Below are 24850 nucleotides of genomic sequence, written 5' to 3'. Positions count from 1 at the left end.
CTCCCCTCCCACCTCCACTCCTCTCCTCTCCTGCTGCGTCGCGAGAATAAAGGCGAGCGAGGGAGGAGGGATCGAGAAGAGTTCGTCTTCCCCGTCTCCGTCGACCTCCGAGCTCGAGGGACTGCCGGGGCCGGGCTGGGGAGGGGAGACAGGCGCTCAGGCGAGGCACAGAACAACCGACAGGGTATTTACTCCCGCCATTTACTTCTCCTTGTCCCTCGCCCCTCCGCTTTCACCCACCCATCTCCTCCTCCTCCAAATCTTTCCCTTTACTACTCCCCCCGCTAAATCTTCTTCCCCCTCCGCGCTGTACCACCGCCCTCTCCCTCACTACCATGCTTCGTCCTCACCTTGGTTTTTACTCCATCTTCCGGTGAACCACTGCAGGTCGCTGCAGCCAGGTGCTCCTCCTTCCTTCTCCTTGGTCGGTCGGTCGGTCGAGGAGTTAAGGAAGAAGAACCATGTTTGGGGACTGCCAGGTTCTCTCGTCCATGGCGGCCATGGCCGCGGGCGGCTCCTCCGCCGATGCGCTCTTCGCCTCGCCGCTCATGCCCAACCCGGGCGCGCTCGCCGGCTTCATGTCTAACTCTTCCGCCATGCCCTTTCATCACCACTTCTCCACCAACTTGATACCCGTAAGTGCTTCGCCTTCGTCTTCATCTTGTCTGTTGCATATGCATGCATATGAGGAAAATTAATAAATGTGTTTCTTTTTGCTGCTGGGTTGTTTTTTCAGAAAGAGGAGGGCGTTATGGGTGGGCTTCACTTGGCGAAGGACGAGGAGTTGGACCTAGACATGGAGATGGAGCTCAGCGGCGGCTCCGGCAGCGGTCACCTCGACGGTCTGCTCAGCTTCGCCGACGTTGACGACGACAGGGACCAGAAGCCGCAGCACAGCGAGCCGGACGGTGCCGGCGCCGGCCACCACCCCTCCTCGTCGGCTGCGGCGGCGGCGTCCAACGGCAACGGCAAGAAGAAGCGCTACCATCGCCACACCGCGCACCAGATCCAGCAGATGGAGGCGTAAGAAATAAGAACCAAACCTCCATCTTAATGACGAAAATCTTCCTGAATTAGTAATCTGACTCATGCGCGCGTGTGGATGCTTTCATGCAGGCTGTTCAAGGAGTGCCCGCACCCGGACGACAAGCAGCGGCTGAAGCTGAGCCAGGAGCTGGGGCTGAAGCCCCGGCAGGTCAAGTTCTGGTTCCAGAACCGGCGCACGCAGATGAAGGCACAGCAGGACCGCGCCGACAACGTCATCCTCCGCGCCGAGAACGAGTCCCTCAAGACAGACAACTACCGCCTGCAGGCCGCCATCCGCAACGTCGTCTGCCCCAGCTGCGGCCACGCCGCCGTCATTGGTGACATGTCCTACGAGGAGCAGAACCTCCGCATCGAGAACGCACGCCTCAAAGACGAGGTGCGTACGTTCTTGCCACTTGCTTAAACCCTAGCTAATTAATGCCTGCTAGTGTTACTGTAATGTGTAATGTACTCACACGGGCTAATGGTGTACGTCTTTTGCGCGTCGGATGGTTGCAGCTGGACCGCTTGGCGTGCATCGCCAGCAGGTACGGTGGCGGGCGCCAGCCTGGCATGTCGTCGGCTTCAGCGCTGAGCTGCATGTCGGCGCCGCCGCCTGTGCTCATGCCGCCCCTGGACCTCGACATGAACGTATACTCCCGGCACTTCGCCGAGCAGCAGCACGGCGCCATGGACCTCATGGCCTTGCCGCAGCAGATGGCCGCCGGCGGGCACGGCATCGCGGCGACGGCGTCATACTTGCAGGGCCCAATGACGCCCGTCATCGTCCAGGAGCAGGACAAACAACTGGTGATGGAGCTCGCATCAACAGCCGCCGATCACCTCATCAAGATGTGCCGCACCAGCGAGCCGCTCTGGGCGCGCCGCCGCGGCACCGGTCCCTCGTCCGGCGAGGTCATGGACGCAGAGGAGCACGCGCGGATGCTCAGCTGGCCCATCGACTCCGGGAAGCAGCAGCAGTCTGACGTCGCCCACTCGGCGAGGACGGAAGGGACGCGCGACAGTGCCGTCGTCATCATGAACAGCATCACATTGGTCGACGCCTTCCTCGACGCAGTGAGTCCAGTTCATCAACTTCCATCTTAGATCAAATTACTTCATTTTCTTCCATTGCGCACGTACGTCAGATTAACTTGAGATCATCCGCGCATGCGTGCAGAACAAGTGGATGGAGCTGTTCCCTTCGATCGTGTGCAAGGCAAGGACCATTCAGGTCATACACCATGGCGCTGCTTCTGGCCATCTCAGCAGTGGATCTCTCATCTTGGTAAGCACCCCATTTACTACTACATCGATTAACGCATTCAAGCATCCATCGATCGATTTGGTAGTTGATTGGTTTGCTGATGAATGGGCATGCAGATGCAAGCGGAGATGCAGTTCCTGTCTCCTCTAGTGCCGGCGCGGGAGGTGGTCTTCTTCCGGTACTGCGTGCACAACGCCGACGAAGGCACCTGGTCCATCGTCGACTTCCCAGCCGACGGCTTCCAGGAGGAGCTTCTGCAGCAGCAGCAGCAGACCAGCTCGCTGGTCCGGTGCCGCCGCCGGCCCTCCGGCTGCATCATCCAGGACGCCCCCAATGGCTACTCCAGGGTACGCACCGCCACCCCGAAAGGCCCAATGCATGCATCTTGCATGTGTGACGTGGCATGGCATGCAATGCATGGACTGAGCTCTGACACGTGGATCGACGCAGGTGGTGTGGGTGGAGCACATGGAAGTGGTGGGGGAGGAGAAGCCCCTTCAGCCGGTTTTCAAGGACCACGTCGCCGGCGGCGCCGCGTTCGGGGCCACCAGGTGGGTCTCCGTCCTTCAGCGCCAGTGCGAGCGCCTCGCCAGCGAGCTCGCCCGCAGCATCGCCGATCAAGGAGGTAAGGACCACCTTGCACCACGTCGATCGCATCGCACGGCATGCCTTCTCTCTGCTGCTTACATTTCATCTGATTGATGCTCATCCTGCTTGTGAATTGCGATGCTAAATCAAGATATTACCTAAACCGATCGATCTCGCCATGTATCTCTATGCTTGTTCTGTACTGTAGTGGTTCTTGCCTGCTCACCTGTCAAGTGTTCGACATTATGCCTCAGAGGGCCAATGCTTAGTTGCTTCTTTAAAACAACATGTCCTTTTGTCTGTCATCATCGTATTATTGGGAAGGAAGATCGTACCAATATATGTGTACATGGTCGTTTACTTGTTTATAATACTCGAGTGCTGCAATTTCAATCATTTTCTTGGGATCTTCTACACTGGCTGTATTCGCCACTTTTATCAGTTCTGTGCTGGGTTTTATCGATATTTATCCATCTTCACAAGAGCCTAATCGTATTGATTCCCAATTCCTAATCCCAGTTATCCGCACCCCTGAGGCGAGGACAAACATGATGAAGCTGTCTCAGAGGATGGTCACCGCCTTCTGTGCTAACATAAGTGCATCTGGGAGCCAGTCTTGGACGGCGCTATCTGATTCTACAGAGGACACAGTCAGGATTACAACAAGGAAGAATACTGAGCCGGGGCAGCCCAGCGGTGTCATCCTCACTGCGGTCTCCACAAGCTGGCTTCCTTTCAGCCATCAACAGGTGTTTGAGCTTCTTGCAGACGAGCAACAGCGCTGTCAGGTAGCAATGAACTATATTATCTTCTCAAATGTTGTTATCATTGTTAGTGTTGGTTATCTTCTTCAAACAAATTCTTTGGTTTATCAGTTCCGTGATGCGAGTCATGCTTTTGCAGCTTGAGATTTTGTCAAACGGGGGCTCACTTCATGAGGTGGCACATATTGCAAATGGATCACACCCAAGGAATTGCATTTCTCTTCTTCGCATAAATGTAAGTACTCTTTCCAGTCGTCACTAGTTCTGAATGCTGGTGTTCCTTTGTACTTGAATGAAAAGCTGTGTACACCAAGAGGCCACAAATTCGCTCCTTCCGGCACACTCAATAATATAACTCTTTCTTTGGTAACTAGAACTTCACATGTACTTAGTATCTATGCCGAATGAGTATCATCACAATTTTTCACCTCCTAAATCTTACTGACGACCATGTAGAAGAAAATATATAATGTTTTAGTGCTTTCGACAAGCAAAATGCCAAAAATTTAGCAAGAGTTTTTCAATAGCTCATTGCTACTGAACTACTGCAGTAACTGCTATTCATTTTGGCAGTGCTTCTAGTAACTTGCTGTTTACTACCAATACCAACATTTTAATAGTGGGTCAAATAACTTACTGTTTCCTACCAATACCAAGGACAATAAATTAACACTGGCTGCTCAAGGTACCACATTAAATGATATTTGTGCGGTCTAGGCCCAGGCTGGTCACATGCATCACTGTAATTTGCTACAAAAGCTTTTAGATTCGTTTATGTGCTGGCATTACGTTCACAATTCATCTAATTTGCTATAAGAGCTTTTAGATGCAAAGAAAGTAGTCAGTTTTAGAAATACATGTTGCGTCTTGTACACATTATATGTCTAGTGAGTCGTTCTAAATCAGTTTTGATGTACTGCCTTCACGTTTACAATCTGATTGAGATATCTTAGTGACATCTCTGTGGTCGGTAGATATGGAACTATGGCAGCACATGCATGCTAGAGGAGTAGAGAATTACTTCCTTCTTTGTACTCCTTGTAAGATCAACTAAGTTTGACATCTCGGTAAATGTTGAGAGCTGACATTTCTGCAACTTTCTATGACAGTCTGCAAGCAACTCATCACAGAATGTGGAGCTCCTGCTGCAGGAGAGCAGCATCCACCCTGATGGTGGAAGCCTGGTGGTGTTTGCAACCGTGGATGTGGATGCCATCCAGGTCACAATGAGCGGGGAGGATCCTTCATACATCCCTCTACTCCCCATGGGCTTCGCCATCTTCCCAGCCACCAGCCCTTCGCCTGGAGCCACTAGCTCAGACACCACCAGCAACGGCGAATCAAGTCCTGGCAATGCAGATGAGCCCGCCACCGGCTGCCTCCTCACCGTGGGCATGCAGGTGCTGGCCAGCGCCGTGCCTTCAGCCAAGCTCAACCTCTCAAGCGTCACTGCAATCAACAGCCACATCTGCAACACCATCCACCAGATTACAACAGCACTCAAGGGTGCCGGAGGTAGCCGGACTGAGCCGGCGCCTGCAGGTTCCGACCAGTAGCAAGAGATGCTGGGTGGGAGTGGAGGGAAGCACACGCCGCAGACCAAAGTCCAATTATTTTGCCACCTGCTAACACCTCAACTATCTGTTAGCAGCTCAGCTGCAAGGGAGGATTTGACAAGAGCCCACAAGACTAACAACAAAACCCCTCTCTTCCCGCCATGCTCCTCTCAAAATGGCAAAAATACCCTCTAGTAACAACCACTGGGGGCATTTTGATCATTTTGGGAAGGCAGGCAACGTGATCCATCTCCAGCCAGAAAGGGTCTTGTCAAGCTCTCACTTGCACCAACCAACACCAACAGAATCAGCTCCCAGGGCATTTTGGTCATGCGGTTCTTGCTGCTACTCTTCCTCCTCCCCCCTGCTCAGAAAGTCAAAGACTGTGAAGGTATCTTCTTTTGATTTTGTAATAATGAGAGTACTTAATTAGTTTGAGCGTGCGACTTTGTTCCAAGACTTGTTTAAAGCAGACTGTAATGCGAAAGGGAAGATGAAGGTGAGAGAGGAGGAGTCAAGAGCGAACCATTCGTGATCCTTCCCACTTGCAACGGAAGGGTCTCTTGGTTCGGGAATTGACTTGTTTCCTCTCTCCGCCTTGTCTGTAAAACATTTGGATCATGTTTTGTTATTACTGTGTTCCTGGTACTTCTTACATTGCAATCTGCGAATCTCCTCTGGTTGTTGAATGGTAGTGAATGCGGATGCTGGCTTTTGTTTTTTGCGTGAGCCTAATCTGCGCCAGGCTTTGAATGCCCTGCCCTTCTGCTGCATTGGAACCATTGTCTTCATTGGTGGCCTCAGCCTCGGCCTCCTCCTCCTTGGCTCGAATTTGTTCTGACAACCTACAACTGTGGTGGAGGACCAATTTCAGTTTTGAGCTGCGAGGCAGTGCTGTGCCGAGATGCTTGGCTTTTCAAGCTTCTGCCTATTTATCCCTTCTCCTGTGCTGTACTACCGCTACACAGGGAGATGCTGCGTGTGGTTGCTGGGTGGGGAGATGCCTCTCATACATAACACCATGCTATGAAGAGGAAGGGAAGGGCATTGTTTCAAACAAAAAAACAAAAAAAGAGGAAGGGAAGGCTCTTCTTCCTTGCCTGCATGGTGCATGCTACCATAGATCTCCATGTCTAGCATCTGTCTATACCACCCCTGCCTATACTAGATTGGTTTGATGCTTTGACTTGTGTGTGTGCCATGTATCCAAATGTAGCTGCATGCATGCTTGCTCCTCTAGCTGGATCAGGCAGGGGGCCCTCTATCTTCAGATGGTTTTGGCGTACTGACAATGACCGCACCAAAGGTTGGAGGTGTCCTTGCATGCATGTTTTATCAACTTTCTTTAATCAAAGGCATTCTACTGAAGGCAACTCCAACGTGAATCACCAAACCGCCCGCAATTGTCCCAACTGAACGGTCTTTATCATCCAAAGGTGGTCACCAAAAATATCCGGACACGTCCGAATGCATGAAATCCCCAAAACTGGGACTATGTGAGATTTGCGGGTGTTCGGACCTCCGCTACGCCACTCTGATACTCCCGCACATCCAAAAAGCCCACCCTCCGACCCTGTCCCTCATGTGCTATTTATGCGCTCCCTTGGCGACCGACGCCCCCGCTGTACCACCCTGTCCGCCACTCAGGCCTTGTTGGACCTCCACTGCTCCACCTAGGTGCCTTCCTGACTTTGAGTACATGATTGTTCCACCCTGGATCCTTTGCTACCTGCCGATACCTTCCATGGCGGACACCACACCCGATAAGTAACACCATTCCCCAAAAAAAATTGACGTTCTCATTGTTTCTTTAAAGCAAACACAATGGATTCATACGAGTAGTACTTCTACAACGAGATCACTGAGTCATGTTCATCGAATGAGGAGGTGGAATATGAGGATGAAACGACGATGATGATGGCGTTTTTTGCAGACGGGTACGTGTGGAGGAGCATGTTCTCAACTACAAGGTTCAACAAATGGTCATCGAATGTTGATCCTATTCAGCTTCAAGAGCAAAATCCGCACGACAATTGAGGATTTTATCCAAATGCACCCTCAAATTCGATACCGAAAAACTCATGAACAGTTAGAATGGTGTGGTTGAGCGTCTTTGGACGTTTCATACGTACAACTAGAACATGTGTCTGACTAAGATGAATTCAAACTTGAACTATTTTATGTCAATACTTTTGTTTTTGTCGTAATATTCTTATTTGAATTATTGTTGCATTGAAATATTTATCTTTCAATTGCATAAGAATTGTGCTATTTATCTTCGATTGTTTTGAATAGTCCGGGTATAGAAAAACCTGGGAACCCTAGCCCCCACCCCGCGCCCGCCTCCTCCTCCCGGTGAGCGGCTGTAGCACGAGATGCGGCGGCGCGGCGGAGTCTTGGCTGATGCGCCGAGGGCGTGTCGTGCGGCGCGGCGGCCAGACGGCGGCGCGAGCGGGTGGCCAGGCAGTGGCGGCTGCACGAGGGGTTGGCTTCGGGGCGGCGATGCGGGCACGGATCCATCGTGGATCTGGTCCTGCGGGCATGGTCTTGGCCTCCCCTGCTCGGCCGGCGGGTCTCGGTGAGGGGACTTCTCTTTGCTGAGATCTGGCAGCGATGGCCTGGATCATCCAGATCCCGGCAAGGATGGCGGCGGCCCGTGCACGAGAGATGGAGGTCTTCGATCAGATCTGGGTGAAAAACCTGCTATTGGCTATTGCCAAGGCCGACGATGGCGACGCTGTCCGCGTCGTTCCCTTCCTGAAGGCATCGCCGAGAAGTTCAAGGCCACTCTCTGCTACCTCCGGGGAAACCCTAAATTAGTAGATCAGATGACGACGACTCTCTGGTGTTGTTTCCCTCTTGGGGGCGTCATTCTTGGAGGTGCACACGGGCTTAAGGGACCAGAGGACGGCGTCTTTGGTGGAGCGATGCTTCATCTTACACATCGATGGTGGCGGATCTCGGCGGCGTGGCGTTGTGGAGATTCGGCGCCTAATGCGCGGAGATGGACTCACGTAGGAGGAGGAAGCTGTCTGGCGTCATGGTGGCGTTGATGGCGGAGAGGCCTGGCAAGATTGGTGCTTCAGTTCTGCTCTGAGGATGGATCGAGGGATGATGGAGGTGACGGTCCTTGCAGCGTGCGGTGCTCACTGGGAGTGTGCCAGATCGGTGTGGGACCCAATCCAGGTAGTGGCTTGGATGGGACACCCGGTTTTAGATGTTAGGCTTTGGTGCGATGTCTGTTTGATATTAGGCCCGGACATTCGGCACGCCTTCATCAAGGGAATAGGAGTAGCAACAGTGTTGTCAAGATTATGGCTTCAGGCTTATTAATGTATCACCTTGTATTGTCTTTGTGATGAATAATTAATAATTAATAATTTAATAATAAAGAGAATTAGGTTTCCATCGTCCGTCATCATGGCTGTTTTTTAAAAAAGCCCCTCAGTTTACATGAAATCAACCCACAGTCCATGTTTTAGTAATAAATAATAATAAGAAGCATCACGGCGGCACACGGCGACTGCGATCCCATGACGCACCAGCATCAGGAGCCGCGTATCCCGACGCCGCACATGCGGCACACCTGTCGCCCACTAGTGAAGACCCCGAGGCCGTGCTGACGATGACGAACGAGGTGGCGGAGCAAGGGCCCCGGCGAGCGGGGAGCAGGAGGCGCAGCGCATCCCGGCGCTGCACGGCGACTGCGAGCCCGCAGCGCACCTGTTGCCCTCCAGCATGGACTTCGAGGCCATCCCGACGAAGAGAATCAGGATGAAGAGGGTACCGCTGCAGCTAGCCATCCCAACGACGACGACGGCCATCGTACGCTCGCTCGCTTGCAGTCCACCGCTGGCAGTCCCCTCCGGCCTTGACGCGGACGAGAGGGAGAGACCCCTGATGTCGACGTCTTGATCGCGCGGCGAGTGCACACGCGGATCTCGCCGGAGAACCTAAGGGGTCTCAGTCGAAGGGGAAGGAGTGGAAGAGGACGCTAGCGTGCAAGCTGTACGAGGTGTAGATCCAGCTGAATGTCTACCATGACCGCGCCGTCTGGAGGAGCGGCGCCCGACCCCGCCCGGCGCTTGATCTGGTGCCGGCTGCCGACCGACCCCGGGGATTGCTGTGACGCCCCAAGACCGGAGCTTCAGATGCCTTCCATGTTTCCGGGTTTCGTCGTGTGATTTGTTTGGTTCTTTGCATTCATCATTGCATCATGTGCATTGCATCATGTCATCATGCCATCATGTCATTTCTTTTCTTAACTCAACTAAATAAATTGTGTGGATCTTCGATCCATTTAAATCGAGGGAACTCACTTGGTGGTTTCTCTTTATAACCTATCCTCCCGATAGTAGGGAGCTATATTCAATATTTCTTTAATTTCATATTCACCATAACACACGTGCAAAAATAATCCTCATGCCTATTTCCACTTCAAGTTTGACCTTCACATCTTGTCCACAATTCTGTATCTCTTTTATCGAGGTTCCTCTAAAAACCGAACATTTTGGACCTTCCAAACCTCCACTTCCTATTCACACATTTGAATTTAATTCAAATGTGTTTGAATCTAAACCTTGCATCCATGCCCACTCCTATTTTCTTGGATTAGACTCATTTTTTATGAGTTTGAGAATATATTCTTTCTCCTACCATCTTCTTTTCTCTCTTTTCTTTCTTTCTTTCTTGTTTTTTTTTCTTCTCTATTTTTTTTGTTCTAGAGTGAGAGAGAGAGAGCCCAGCCTAGATATCAGGGTGGCCCATCCTTTTTCCCCTAAGGCCCGGCTACAGCCTCAGGCCGGCCGGCCCAAGAACCAGCCAAGGCCCGACCGAACCCTAGCCTCCCTGTTTCCTCCCCCTCGCTCCCTCCTCGTCCCTCAACGCCGCCAGAGGGGATCAGTACGCACGCGCTGCACCCCTTCGCTCCCTCGTCACCGCTCTCTCCCTCAATGCCCTTTCAGCGCCGCCGCTTGCCCGTTTCCCCTCGTCCTCCCTCCAGCGCCGCGCTAGCACACGCCATGGCGCCTCCATCTTCGCGTCGCCTCTCTCCCTTTCCTCCCGTCCCCGTCTTCGGTGGGAGAAGGAGCTCCCTGCTGTCGCTCCGGCCGGCGGAGTCCAAGCCGCCGAGGAGCCGCGCCGCTCCTTCCCGTCCTCACATGTGCCAGGGGCCGAGCTCCTCTCGCTGCGCCTCTGTTGGCTTCGACATCGACCAGATGCACCCGACGAGCTCCCCGAGCGAGCTCACCCACGGCCCCTGCGTTCCTCGTGACTCCACTGCCGATCCGTCCTAACCTCGCGGGACTCCTTCTGCAGCAGACGCCGTCCAGGGCCCTTGCCGCTGTGCCCGCCTGGATCCTTCGTCGGCGGCTAGAATCCGCTCGTCCCGCGCCTACCTCATCTGTCCCCGCCTCGCGTTGCCCGTCTCGCCTCTGCCTCCTGTTTCTCTACATCGAAGCAGTGCAGAGGAGACCAAGCTCTTCGTCGCCTGCCTCCCTGCGTTGACCACCAAGACCCGAGGCTTTCGTGTTGCTTCGTTTGGATGCGTCAAGTTCCTCTACTACCTGTGTATGACTACGGGGTTTCTCCAAGTACGCCACCGGCAAGACCGACGCCCGAACGACTTCATACCGAAACGACAAGTCCTCTCCGAATGTGTGTACGACTACCGTAGCGCCGAAGACTTTGGATGCTCGAACGAGTACCGAACGAAACACCAAGTACCACTATCGCCGAGTATGACTACTTCCGTTTGTCTTCTTCAGGGACTCGTTCTTCTTCCTTGCGGGATTTCAGGCAAGATGACCATACCCTCGAAATCACTTCTATCTTTGCTTGCTAGTTGCTTGCTCTTTTGCTATGCCTATGCTGCGATACCTACCACTTGCTTATCATGCCTCCCATATTGTTGAACGAAGCCTCTAACCCACCTTGTCCTAACAAACCGTTGTTTGACTATGTTACCGCTTTGCTCTGCCCCTCTTATAGCGTTGTTAGTTGCAGGTGAAGATTGAAGTTTTGTTCCTTGTTGGAACATGGAGATGTTGTTCCTTGTTTGGACGTGTTTACTTGTTGGGATATCACAATATCTCTTATTTAATTAATGCACCTATATACTTGGTAAAGGGTGGAAGGCTCGGCCTTATGCCTGGTGTTTTGTTCCACTCTTGCCGCCCTAGTTTCCGTCATATCGGTGTTATGTTCCCGGATTTTGCGTTCCTTACGCGGTTGGGTAATAATGGGAACCCCTTGACAGTTCGCCTTGAATAAAACTCCTCCAGCATGGCCCAACATTGGTTTTACCATTCGCCACCTAGCCTTTTCTTTCCCTTGGGTTCTGCAGACTCAAGGGTCATCTTTATTTTAAACCCCCGGGCCAGTGCTCCTCTGAGTGTTGGTCCAAACCGAGCGATGTCTGGAGCTACCAGGGGAAACTCTAGGCTGGCCCACCTGACGTCTGGCTCATCCAGTGTGCCCTGAGAACGAGATATGTCCAGCTCCTATCGGGATTTGTCGGCACATCTGGGTGGCTTTGCTGGTCTTGTTTTACCATTGTCGAAATGTCTTGAAATCGGGATTCCGAGTCTGATCGGGTCTTCCCGCTAGAAGGAATATCCTTCGTTGACCGTGAGAGCTTGTCATGGGCTAAGTTGGGACACCCCTGTAGGGATTTGAACTTTCGAAAGCCGTGCCCGCGGTTATGGGCAGATGGGAATTTGTTAATGTCCGGTTGTAGAAAACCTGAAGTTGACCTTAATTAAAATACATCAACCGCGTGTGTAATCGTGATGGTCTCTTCTCGGCGGGGGTCCGGGAAGTGAACACGGTGTTGGAGTTATGCTTGACGTAGGTTGTTCTAGGATCACTTCTTGATCATACTTTTATCGACCGTGCTTTGCCTTCTCTTCTCGCTCTCATTTGCTTATGTTAGCCACCATATATGCTAGTCGCTTGCTGCAGCTCCACCTCATACCTTTTTCCTTACCCATAAGCTTAAATAGTCTTGATCGCGAGGGTGCGAGACTGTTGAGTCCCCGTGACTCACAGATACTTCCAAAACCAGTTTGCAGGTGCCGATGTTACCGAGCAGGTGACGCAACCAAGCTCAAGGAGGAGCTCGATGAAGATCTTGTCCTTTATGTTGTTCTGTTTCTAGTTGATCAGTAGTGGAGCCCAGTCGGGGCGATAGGGGATCTGTGTAGCTTTTGGGGTAGTCTTCTTTTATTTTGGTTCCGTAGTCGGACCTTGATTGTATCTGGTTGATGTAATGCTTTATTCATGTATTTGTGTGAAGTGGCGATTGTAAGCCAACTATGTATCTTTTTCCCTTATGTATTACATGGGTTGTGTGAAGATTACCTCACTTGCGACATTGCTTTCAATGCGGTTATGCCTCTAAGTCGTGCTTCGACACGTGGGAGATATAGCCGCATCGAGGGCGTTACAAGTTGGTATCAGAGCTCCGGAACCCCGACCTTAGGAGCCCCCTGCTTGATTGAATTAGCTGACGAGTTGAGTCTAGAAAAATGTTTTGAGTCATTTAGGAATTATATATCGGAGAGTTTAGGAATTCTTTTTACTCCCCAGTCCCTTCATCGCTCTGGTAAGGTATCCTGACGTAGAGTTTTGACTATTCTCTTCTCAAATTTCACTAATTTTTTTAGGATCACGCGGGTATCTTGGAATCGCTCCGGTAGTTTTGTGACGAGAACATTGTTCTTGGTGCCTCCTGTCATTGAGGGGTTGTGGCAGTGTCCCAGGGAGTTGAGCTCCGAGGTGTTGTCGTCACAATTTTATCGTTGCTGTTCTGGAATACCTGAGTTTAGTTTCGCCGGCATCGAAAATCTCTTTTATGCAATTGTTGCTGAGATAACCTCGACGCCACCCAGTACTGGGGCGGGAGTTCGGGAGTATTGCCATAACTTGTATAACAGATGCTTTTCGAAGGTTGAGGTAGATGATTTCCGAAGGTTTCTTGGTTATGTGTTGAAGGATGGATACAGCTGGATGTAGGATTTGCTAGTTTTGGGTGAGATATTATGCTTCCCTTGTATCCCCAACACCTGATTGCATAACCGGAAAATTTCGGGAGTTTATAAGTGGGAATTCAAGTAGCTCTTAGGACATCTTTCCGTCAGATGTATGATATGAAATTGGGGTTCGACGTCTAGTGGTCCACCTATTCACGGTTGGTTTTACAGTGGTCTCGTTGTGTCTTAAAGAGTCCTTGGCTATGCCGACTCGGAGACGCTTCGTATGTCATGTGCACTACCTTGTACATGATGGTACTGTACGATCGAGCCCGTGTAGGCCCCACCACGAAAACTTCGGACGAAATCTCGATCATATGTTTGTTCTGGTTTATTCTGCAAGCCAATCCTTTGTTTTGTTTTGAGTTGTGGTATTCGAGTTGCTTCAAAGTCAAATGTTGATTCCATACCTTTCCTAAACGGTGTTCTCATACTCCTATGTGAATACTAATCCCTCATGATAATCGAGATTGTCATGTAAATCCTTTTCACCGGTGTGTTTCTTTACAAGTGGATTCGATTGTTTTCAACATCCGCTTGATCAAGTATCAGTTCTTCTCAAGGTGTTTGTTTCATCCGTCTCCAAGTTGCCTTTGTTTTTTTCCCACCCACCCACCTTTTTTTTCTTCAAGGACTCTGATTTCTTAGTTTGTTATCCATTTTATGGATATAAAGTCTCTCCATTCCTTTTCCGTCAATATTCTTATCCGGTGTTTCTCATGAAGATTCTAACGGAACCTCAAGTTCATCATTTTTCATTCTCTTTCTTCTCCGGTGGAACCAATTCAAGCTTTCGGTGTTGATCTCATATCCCTTTTTCCTTGTTTCAAATACCTTCTCATACCGGTGCACCTCATAATAATTCACTTCTCGCTATTCTTTTGTTCCCGAGTGCTAAAGATATCTCAGAAGATTCGTATTTTCATTCCTAATTCATTCAAGATATCTCGAGGTTGTTATCTCATTCTAGCCATTTAATTCAACCGGTGCATTCTCTCTTTTAAATTGTTCTACAGTGTTTCTTTTGAGTGGGCCCTAACCCATAGGTCTTTTCCTAGGATCTTACCTGACTCTTCTAATTTTCTCGGAGCTATCCTCAAATTTCATTTCGAAGTTTGATGTAAGAATGAATTATCATCAGTCTTATGTTTTTCCCCAAGACCTTTCAAATTCTTTTCATCGTTGGATCAACCTTTCCATTCTTCATTCCGGAGTGCCTCAACAAGTCATGATGGCATTTCTCGTCGGCATTCTCAGTTTGGAAGACCGAAGAAGATTCTTCTTTCAACCTTGCTCCATTCTCTTCAAGATTCGTCACTCGATATTGTTGCCATCCTCTCATAATTGTTTTCGTTTGTCAGAATTCTTTCTCACCCATCCGGAGTAATTCAGGAATCTTTTCAGTTTGATTCTCGGAAGGCCATCACCTCAGAAGTATTCATTCTCAGCTTTCAGCAATCATTCTCCAAATCATACCGGTGCTTAAATCAAGGATTCTCTAATCAGCGCGTAATCTCTTCGTTCTCATGGATCTAAATTCACTCAAGCATCTTCGTTCATTTGCTAATTCTTCCCGGTGTTTCTTTATCTTTACTTCATTCATTTTCAATTCTTACGGTGATTCGTTCAAGAGTTTTTCTTCCTTCGTGTATCATATCTATGCATTCGTGCTTTTCAAATTCTACCGGTGGTTCGTTGAAGACCTTCTCAAGTTTGCGCTATATCTATCTTAATCCTTTCAACGAGAATAAGTAGTATGCCAAATCCATTGATTGCCATCAATTTAATTGGTGAAGGATAAGCATAATGTAATTCTTATTTTTGTTTCATCCAAGTGATTAATTCCTTATTCCAGAGGTGCATCATATCACATTCTGGGTTCGAGATGCTTTATCTTTTCTTTTCCCGGAGTTCCTAGCTCTCGCAATTACATCACCACAGAGATTCATTTAAATCATTGCAAGTCTTTGCCTTGTGTTTCCATCTTCTCTTGCCTTCCGTTTGAGCACTCTTTTGTTTAACGGAGTTCTTCGGGAAGGTTCTACATGATGGTTCATCAAGGATTTAATTTCTTCTTGAAGTGTTCATCAAGATTCTTTTCTAAGAAACTCAAGCTTTCTTCATATTGTAATCCAGAGTGCATTCTTTCTATCATATTATTGGAGGTGGTATTATGCCATTCTTGATAATTTGAGTTCATGTTTCATGATTCACATGTTGTCAAGGATGAGATATTTCAAATCCATCATTTTCTTCATTGGAATTATCTTGGGTTATATTTCACCTAAAGCTTTCCTTTAAGGATTGTCGCTCTTATGGTGTTTATCAATGATCCAAGTTCTTCATTTATCCTCCCGGTGAGATAGCTTCTCGTCTCCTTGTTCTTATCAATCCAATTCTTTTTCCCATGAGTGGCAGGTTGTCACCTCATAAGTTGAGATGTATTTCATAAGACCATATCAAGATTATTCTTTTCGTTGTTGGTTTTCCAACAACTCCGTTCTAGCATTTGTTGTAAGCGTGCTCCCCCAAGATCTTGTTTCTCGTCGTTCATTCCATTCCATTCTTACTTCTGTTCCAGAGGCCTTGCGATGTTGTTCTTTTCACCCATCATCTCGTTTTGTCAAATATCATGTTCTTTTCATGCCTATCCATTTAACTGGAGTGTTGTGCCCTTTTCGCTCAAGTTCTTTTCGCCTTATCAAGTCTTGCATCCCTTCTCAACCGGAGTGCTGCCTGAATTTTGTTCTTCCTTGTTTTTTTTTCGAACGGGGTGCTTTCAACTTCGCTCATTCTCGTTGCATTCTTTCTTTCAATTTGTTCAACCTCTCAAGGCTCGTGGTTTCACTCGTTTGTCAAAGAAGCAACTTAGTTTTACCTCTTCTCTTTCTCTTTTGTTTTCCCCGGTGCCATCCTAGATCTCAGGACGAGATCCTCTTGTAGTGGTGGAGTGTTGTGACGCCCCAAGACCGGAGCTTCAGATGCCTTCCATGTTTCCGGGTTTCATCGCGTGATTGGTTTGGTTCTTTGCATTCATCATTGCATCATGTGCATTGCATCATGTCATCATGCCATCATGTCATTTCTTTTCTTAGCTCAACTAAATAAATTGTGTGGATCTTCGATCCATTTAAATCGAGGGAACTCACTTGGTGGTTTCTCTTTATAACCTATCCTCCCGATAGTAGGGAGCTATATTCAATATTTCTTTAATTTGATATTCACCATAACACACGTGCAAAAATAATCCTCATGCCTATTTCCACTTCGAGTTTGACCTTCACATCTTGTCCACAATTTTGTATCTCTTTTATCGAGGTTCCTCTAAAAACCGAACATTTTTGGACCTTCCAAACCTCCACTTCCTATTCACCCATTTGAATTTAATTCAAATGTGTTTGAATCTAAACCTTGCATCCATGCCCACTCCTATTTTCTTGGATTAGACTCATTTTTTATGAGTTTGAGAATATATTCTTTCTCCTACCATCTTCTTTTCTCTCTTTTCTTTCTTTCTTTCTTGTTTTTTTTCTTCTCTGTTTTTTTTTCATTCTAGAGTGAGAGAGAGAGCCCAGACTAGATCTCAGGGTGGCCCATCCTTTTTCCCCTAAGGCCCAGCTACAGCCTCAGGCCGGCCGGCCCAAGAACCAGCCAAGGCCCGACCGAACCCTAGCCTCCCTGTTTCCTCCCCTCGCTCCCTCCTCGTCCCTCAACGCCGCCAGAGGGGATCAGTACGCACGCGCTGCAGCCCTTCGCTCCCTCGCCGCCGCTCTCTCCCTCAATGCCCTTTCAGCGCCGCCGCTTGCCTGTTTCCCCTCGTCCTCCCTCCAGTGCCGCGCTAGCACATGCCATGGCGCCTCCATCTTCGCGTCGCCTCTCTCCCTTTCCTCTCGTCGCCGTCTTCGGTGGGAGAAGGAGCTCCCTGCTGTCGCTTCGGCCGGCGGAGTCCAAGCCGCCGAGGAGCTGCGCCGCTCCTTCCCGTCCTCACATGTGCCAGGGGCCGAGCTCCTCTCGCTGCGCCTCTGTTGGCTTCGACATCGACCAGATGCGCCCGACGAGCTCCCCGAGCGAGCTCACCCACGGCCCCTGCGTTCCTCGCGACTCCACTGCCGCTCCGTCCTAACCTCGCGGGACTCCTTCTACAGCAGACGCCGTCCAGGGCCCTTGCCGCTGTGCCCGCCTGGATCCTTCGCCGGCGGCTAGAATCCGCTCGTCCCGCGCCTGCCTCATCTGTCCCCGCCTCGCGTTGCCCGTCTCGCCTCTGCCTCCTGTTTCTCTACATCGAAGCAGTGCAGAGGAGACCAAGCTCTTCGTCGCCTGCCTCCCTGCGTGACCACCAAGACCCGAGGCTTTCGTGTTGCTTTGTTTGGATGCGTCAAGTTCCTCTACTACCTGTGTACGACTACGGGGTTTCTCCAAGTACGCCACCGGCAAGACCGACGCCCGAACGACTTCATACCGAAACGACAAGTCCTCTCCGAATGTGTGTACGACTACCATAGCGCCGAAGACTTTGGATGCTCGAACGAGTACCGAACGAAACACCAAGTACCACTATCGCCGAGTATGACTACTTCCGCGATGATACGAGAACAACTACCGTCGACCCTTGTAGCCTCGGTGGATGTCAAGTCCCTCGCCGTGATCCCGAACATCTACGGAAAATCGTGCAACTAAGAACGTGAACGACTACCGCCGCCAAGATCACGAGTACCTCTACCATTGTATTGTCCCCCTACTTCCACTACCGAGCGTCCCGAGAATGTCTACTTCCCCTACACCGCATTGAACCTGAACCCCTCCGACAACGCACGCTTCAAAGGTATAACCGCCGAGACGACCTTCCGAGAATGAATGCATGTTGTATGAGATGCTCATGTTCGAACCGTGTCCGAGTTGTCATTGCACGTTCCTCCTCGGTTGCCATGCCGTCGACCCATGGGAAACCCGATATCCGAGATCACCCCACCATCCTCGCATGATCCGTTCAACCACATTTTCTCTTGCACCGACATCTCAATGAGTTGTCGGATCACCCGGAATGTTGCTGTGGCACCATTTCCGTTGTAGTTGCCATGACACCCCTTTTGTTCCGCCATGGCGACCAAATGCTTCATAATGCTCTTGTCAACTTGTAATATAAATTGCATAAACTTGTTCATGTCATCCGCATCATGATAACAACAATTAAAATGTTTAGATTGTTGTTGCAATAAATTACTAAGGGATATAGGGATTTACCGGATTCGTTATTTGTTATATCCGGCCCCATTTAAATTGTTCGATGGTATAGTTTTGTTATGCTTCACCTCTTGCCATGTTAATCAACATTTAATGTTGTTGAGTACCTAACCGGGAGTGAACTAAATAATTGATGTGGTGTTCCGTCAATATGCAACTCGTTGCATATTGAGCGCCACTTAATTTGTAGGATTGCTTGTGCACTTTGCCATGCCATGCCTCATTAATCCGTACATGCATCATACTTGATTGTGCATCTTGCCATGTTTATGTGATGGTTGTTTACTAGGTTGTTTGCTCTTTTCTGGTGTTGCTTCTTCGGGTTGGTTCCGATAATGTCGCGTTTGTGAGGAACCGTTCGACTACGTCCGTTTGTCTTCTTCAGGGACTCGTTCTTCTTCCTTGCGGGATTTCAGGCAAGATGACCATACCCTCGAAATCACTTCTATCTTTGCTTGCTAGTTGCTTGCTCTTTTGCTATGCCTATGGTGCGATACCTACCACTTGCTTATCATGCCTCCCATATTGTTGAACCAAGCCTCTAACCCACCTTGTCCTAGCAAACCGTTGTTTGGCTATGTTACCGCTTTGCTCTGCCCCTCTTATAGCGTTGTTAGTTGCAGGTGAACATTGAAGTTTTGTTCCTTGTTGGAACATGGAGATGTTGTTCCTTGTTGGGACGTGTTTACTTGTTGGGATATCACAATATCTCTTATTTAATTAATGCACCTATATACTTGGTAAAGGGTGGAAGGCTCGGCCTTATGCCTGGTGTTTTGTTCCACTCTTGCCGCCCTAGTTTCTGTCATATCGGTGTTATGTTCCCGGATTTTGCGTTCCTTACGCAGTTGGGTAATAATGGGAACCCCTTGACAGTTCGCCTTGAATAAAACTCCTCCAGCATGGCCCAACATTGGTTTTACCATTCGCCACCTAGCCTTTTCTTTCCCTTGGGTTCTGCAGACTCAAGGGTCATCTTTATTTTAAACCCCCGGGCCAGTGCTCCTCTGAGTGTTGGTCCAAACCGAGCGATGTCCGGAGCTACCAGGGGCAACTCTGGGCTAGCCCACCCGACGTCTGGCTCATCTGGTGTGCCCTGAGAACGAGATATGTGCAGCTCCTATCGGGATTTGTCGGCACATCTGGGTGGCTTTGCTGGTCTTGTTTTACCATTGTTGAAATGTCTTGAAACCGGGATTCCGAGTCTGATCGGGTCTTCCCGCTAGAAGGAATATCCTTCGTTGACCGTGAGAGCTTGTCATGGGCTAAGTTGGGACACCCCTGCAGGGATTTGAACTTTCGAAAGCCGTGCCCGTGGTTATGGGCAGATGGGAATTTGTTAATGTCCGGTTGTAGAAAACCTGAAGTTGATCTTAATTAAAATACATCAACCGCGTGTGTAATCGTGATGGTCTCTTCTCGGCGGGGGTCCGGGAAGTGAACACGGTGTTGGAGTTATGCTTGACGTAGGTTGTTCTAGGATCACTTCTTGATCATACTTTTATCGACCGTGCTTTGCCTTCTCTTCTCGCTCTCATTTGCGTATGTTAGCCACCATATATGCTAGTCGCTTGCTGCAGCTCCACCTCATACCTTTTTCCTTACCCATAAGCTTAAATAGCCTTGATCGCGAGGGTGCGAGATTGCTGAGTCCCCGTGACTCACAGATACTTCCAAAACCAGTTTGCAGGTGCCGATGTTACCGCGCAGGTGACGCAACCAAGCTCAAGGAGGAGCTCGATGAAGATCTTGTCCTTTATGTTGTTTCGTTTCCAGTTGATCAGTAGTGGAGCCCAGTCGGGGCGATCGGGGATCTGTGTAGCTTTTGGGGTAGTCTTCTTTTATTTTGGTTCCGTAGTCGGACCTTGATTGTATCTGGTTGATGTAATGCTTTATTCATGTATTTGTGTGAAGTGGCGATTGTAAGCCAACTATGTATCTTTTTCCCTTATGTATTACATGGGTTGTGTGAAGATTACCTCACTTGCGACATTGCTTTCAATGCGGTTATGCCTCTAAGTCGTGCTTCGACACGTGGGAGATATAGCCGCATCGAGGGTGTTACAATTGCACCGCGCCACCGTCCTGCTTCAGCTCGTCCTCTCGCGGATGAGAAAATTGGGGGCTCACAGGGCAGATGCACCGCAGAGGCCACGATCCAAGCCGCCCCTCAAGCCGGGCGCACGCACATCCAAGATCTGGCCTGAAACGCCACAACAAGGCGTCGTCAGAGGAGGGTGAGCTGGACACGACCACACCGATCCGGAGCCCGAAGCCCCGACGCAGATCCACGCAGCTCCGTCAAGCTGCCGCCGAGCTCGACCCTGTAGCAGGCTACCGCTTTCGCGGCTACACCATAGGCTCAACCAACCCCCTTCCCTGCGTGCAAGCACGACCACCAGGAGCCCATGTGCAGTCGTGCCATAACCGGCCGATGAACGCGAAGTAGCTCACGGGCAAGACGGTCTGGGAAATCGAATTGTCCAACTGCTGCAGATTGAGGGCGGTCACATCGATGAAGGAGAAGAGAAAGATGGGGTCAACGGAACGAACGCCATGGGCTAGGAGGGAGGGAGGGGTGGATCAGAAGGGCTCGTGGTGTGTGCTGGAGCCACGGATAGAGAGAAGAGCAGGAAGAAGAGCAGCGCTGATGGGTGGAAGGGCGGTGGATGGATGGATAAAGAGAGGAAGGAGAGGAGCGGGAAAGTATCTAGTGCTCCTAGACTTGGGGTGCTCCCGGTGCTCCAAATGTCCGAAAAACATTTTTAAAATGTTCAAAAAATTCTGAAAAAAATGCAGCACATCGACGAAACATTGATGTCTCTTGTCACAAAATTTCAAATCAAAATTCGAAACATTGCTCGAGATACAAAAATGATCAATGTTCCCCGGAGAATTGATTTTAACCCCCCCAGTTCGCTTGCCTTGGATCATAAACCCCTTTCTTTGCTTGCCTCCCTCTGAAGCCCCCCGTTCTATCTAGCTCTGGCTGATTTCCCCCTTCGGCATCTTTAACAAATTTGTTAGTATATAACTATCAATTAGAAATAAGAACAGACAAAAGTACCCTTAAACTCTTCATCCTTTTCAGATCCATCACATCCCTTTGCCGATCCAACCCCTCCCCAGTCAAATCCCCCATGGGAATGTTACCTTACAAGAGGAACCAAGCAAAATCAATGGAGAACGGAAGGGGGCGGGGAGTGCCGGACCAGCAGTGGATGCCGGAGGTGCAGGACGCAGTGGCTCTGGCGGCTAGGTCGGACAAGGAGAGAAGCGGGAATTGAAACGAACGAGCCAGCCCTCCTCTGTTTCTCGCATGTTGAGGAAACTACATGAGGGCATATTAGTCAAATCGGAATATAATAAGACTAGATTTCTTTCATTTATGAGCTAATTGAGCAGATAACCACGCCAGGGGGGCAATCAGCAAGAGCTAGACAGAAAAGGGGGGGTTCAGAGGGAGGCCAACGAAGAAAGGGGTTTATGATTCAAGGCAAGCGAACTGGAGGGGTTAAAATCAATTCTCCCTCCTGCTATATCCCGATCAGCAAACTGATGCCAGACGCATCAGCCTCTCAAGTCTCAACCTACGAATCAACAGACGCCATCGTCCCGTCAACGACCTTCTGCTTCTCCTGGCTTAGCTCCCCTGTTGTCAAGACCCCGTACCCAAAATCTTCAGATTTGGGGATTATGTTGGCAGATCGTCGTCCGATCTTTCATGGCGATCTATTTCTGTCTCAGTGTGCTGCAGACAAGGGGGGATATGGTCATGGTGTGGCTCGCTCCTGCTCCTAGTATGCCCAGCGACCTTGCGGTGCCATGCAATGGTCGAGCAGGAACGGGCTGGACTCCGCGCATCCCCGACGCCACGGCGCGTAGCGTCCGAGGGGCGTGTCGTCGTCGAACTCTACCGGCAGCATGCTCCGGCCGCTTGGGGAGCCTTCGCCGGCCTCGAGCTGCAGCGTGCTCTGGCTCGGGAAGCCGTCGCTCGCCTCCGGCTGCGGCCAGCTCTGGCTTATTAGGAAGCCCTCGGCGGCCTCCAGCTCCAGCGTGCTCTGACACGGGAAGCCCTGTCCGTGGCCCGACTCCAGCTTCGGCGTGCTCTGACACAGGAAGCACTGGCCGGCCTCCAGCTGCAGCCTGCTCTGACACAGGCAGCACTGGCCGGTCTGTAGCTCCAGCGTGCTCTGACTCGGGAAGCCTTGGCCGGCCTCTAGCTGCAGCGTGCTCTGGATCGCGAAGCCGCCATCGCTCGCCTCTAGCTGCGGCGAGCTCTGGCTCGGGAAGCCTTCGCCGGCCTCTACCTGCAGTGTGCTCCGGCTCAGGAAGCTCTCTGTCACCTTGGAGTCCGCCTCGAATGTCGCCCTCGGATCGCTGTCCCTCATCTCCATATTGGCTGGATTTTGATCAATCTTTGTCAGAAAATGTAGTTCGTGTTGCAACAGCAATACTCAAATCAAAGATTACTGAAGAATTAAACAGAGTCAGATTGAACTGAAGAGGAATGACACCAAGTTTAATTGGGTTATGCCCAACGAGAACTTAAACAACTACTGTACTTCCATTTGCTGATATAAAAGCCCTGTTCGGATTCACTCGGCTCCACGGCTGCGACTCCCGGAGCGGAGGGAGCGGCAGTGGAATCCTACGGAGTGGCTCGGAACCAGCTCCTAGCACGGAGCGGAGTTTTGAAACTGGCGAGATACCGAACAGGCCTAAAATATTCAGTTTCTTATTGGATTGTGGACATGTTTCACTTCATTGTCAGAAATTTGAAATTTGTGTTTCTACAGAATTCTTACTGATCAAACAGGAGATTACTGAAGAATCAAACATAACCATTGTGGCATTGTGCCAACATAAGCAAATATGTGTACCAACATAACCCAATTTTCCGTCTAGATTTCGTTGAACCATTTCGAAATTTTTGCCACGCCCAATCCTGTAAACAGGTACTGCATCTGCATTCGCATTTGCAGACACAAGGAATCCAATTTCTTGTCAGGGACAGCTAACTAAACGTGCCTCGATATGAACAGTTAGCTATCAGAGATAGGCGTTTCTACATCGTTCCCATCAAAGTTTACAGATACAGAAACCTCTCAGGCTCTGAAACCAAACAAGATGGGGATTAACCAAGCCAACTTTCCGTCCAGATTCAGTCACCAACTGTCGACTCAACTAGAGGTATCTGGTCCCACGAAAATTTATCGATACAGCAACCTTCCATGCTGTGAAACATAACAGGATAGGTATGACTAACCAAGCCAACTTTCCCGTCCAGATTCAGTAACCAACTAGTCTGAACCCAAAGAAAGGCGGTGGAGGGATTAACCTAGCCTAAATGCCTGTCCAGATTCAGTAGTGAGCAATCAGTTGGCGCATTCGATCGCACCGGGAGGAAGATGCTTACCGTCGAGACGGTCGTGCGGCCATGCGAAGTAGCCCCAGTCCCACCTCTCGAAGTCGTACTTGGGGCGCTGCAGCCTCACCAGCGGCTCTCGCACGGCGGCGGCGAACCCAAGCTCCGGGCCCCTGCATTTCGAGTCACGAACCAAACACCAAGAATCAATTAACCAGGTCCGAAACAGAGATACGTCGAGCAAGAAAGCGAGCAATCCTTTTTTTTTTTTGCGAATAAAGCGAGTAATCCTTGAATGAACAGAGCAGGGCAGAGAGGTGCAACAATGGCGGGCGGCGACCGCGAGAACGGAGGCGAGCTCAGCAAGCATCGGCGCGCGGAAGAAACAGAGCAAGATGGAGAGAAACGTTGGAGGACGGAACCAAGAAGGAGGAAAGAATCGAGAGGAAGGATGACCGGCCTGGGAAGGGCGACGCCCGTGTCCATCTCGATCTCCGCCCTGAAGCGGCCGCCGCCGTTCCTGTGCTCCCGCCTCCTGGATGACGGTGACCACGCCATCGCCGGGGACATGCTGCCACCGCTGGACCTCGCCATCGCCGGCGACATGCTGCCACCGCTGCTCATCTCTCGGGATGGCGCTCTCCCTCTCTCTCTGTCGTGCGTGGTGGGCTCTCTCCTGGAGTCGTGCGTGGGCGCTGGGGCAGATATGTATATATAGGAGCAGTTAGAGGAAGAGAGGGGAGGTGTTTGAGGATAGAAGAAGAAGAAAGGGCGGAGGAAGGAAGGGGCGGGAGTTTGTTAGTTGCGGCCGGCCGTTAAAGCAGCTCTAGTACACCCCGCATCCCACCCCGACCCGTAAAATAACCGTCAAAATAGAGGTCGGGGCGGAAAAATCATCTCGATCAGACCCTGCATTTCGCTTCGGCCCGCAAAATTTTTTAGGGGGCGCAGCAAAATCCTGACCCCAATCTGGGAAAACGCGGGTTTCCCCCTCGTGGCTGTGGTGTCTT

The 24850-nt window shown here is 50.3% G+C and overlaps 2 protein-coding genes across 2 annotated transcripts; one reads left to right on the top strand and one right to left on the bottom strand.

Annotated features, from left to right (window-relative positions):
• Positions 1-5864, top strand: LOC119273129 (homeobox-leucine zipper protein ROC3-like). The gene is made up of 11 exons (XM_037554410.1): positions 1-184; positions 388-635; positions 737-1023; positions 1117-1423; positions 1546-2103; positions 2207-2314; positions 2410-2640; positions 2744-2918; positions 3401-3669; positions 3785-3880; positions 4755-5864. The coding sequence occupies exons 2-11, from the start codon at positions 462-464 to the stop codon at positions 5199-5201; spliced, it is 2652 nt and encodes an 883-aa protein (XP_037410307.1). The 5' UTR covers positions 1-184; positions 388-461; the 3' UTR covers positions 5202-5864.
• A 15849-nt stretch (positions 5865-21713) lies between these two features.
• Positions 21714-24502, bottom strand: LOC119290069. The gene is made up of 2 exons (XM_037569198.1): positions 23892-24502; positions 21714-22874 (listed from the first exon to the last, which is right to left on the bottom strand). Exons 1-2 carry the CDS (start codon positions 24208-24210, stop codon positions 22270-22272), a joined length of 924 nt encoding a protein of 307 aa, XP_037425095.1. The 5' UTR covers positions 24211-24502; the 3' UTR covers positions 21714-22269.
• Between the last annotated feature and the right edge of the window lie 348 nt (positions 24503-24850).

The sequence above is a fragment of the Triticum dicoccoides genome, chromosome 1A (genome assembly GCF_002162155.2).
Source record: "Triticum dicoccoides isolate Atlit2015 ecotype Zavitan chromosome 1A, WEW_v2.0, whole genome shotgun sequence".
In the NCBI taxonomy this organism is placed as follows: Eukaryota; Viridiplantae; Streptophyta; class Magnoliopsida; order Poales; family Poaceae; genus Triticum; species Triticum dicoccoides.
The sequence above is the reverse complement of the archived record's forward strand: the minus strand, read 5'-3'. Positions and strand labels throughout refer to the sequence as shown.

Excerpts from the sequence above, each read along its gene's own strand:
- LOC119273129 (XM_037554410.1), top strand. The coding sequence starts at position 462 with ATGTTTGGGGACTGCCAGGTTCTCTCGTCCATGGCGGCCATGGCCGCG. Across the intron at positions 636-736 it reads TCTCCACCAACTTGATACCC|AAAGAGGAGGGCGTTATGGG; the intron begins GTAAGTGCTTCG and ends TTGTTTTTTCAG. Across the intron at positions 3,881-4,754 it reads TTTCTCTTCTTCGCATAAAT|TCTGCAAGCAACTCATCACA; the intron begins GTAAGTACTCTT and ends TTTCTATGACAG.
- LOC119290069 (XM_037569198.1), bottom strand. The coding sequence starts at position 24,210 with ATGCTTGCTGAGCTCGCCTCCGTTCTCGCGGTCGCCGCCCGCCATTGT. Across the intron at positions 22,875-23,891 it reads GCCGCACGACCGTCTCGACG|CCAATATGGAGATGAGGGAC; the intron begins GTAAGCATCTTC and ends ATCAAAATCCAG.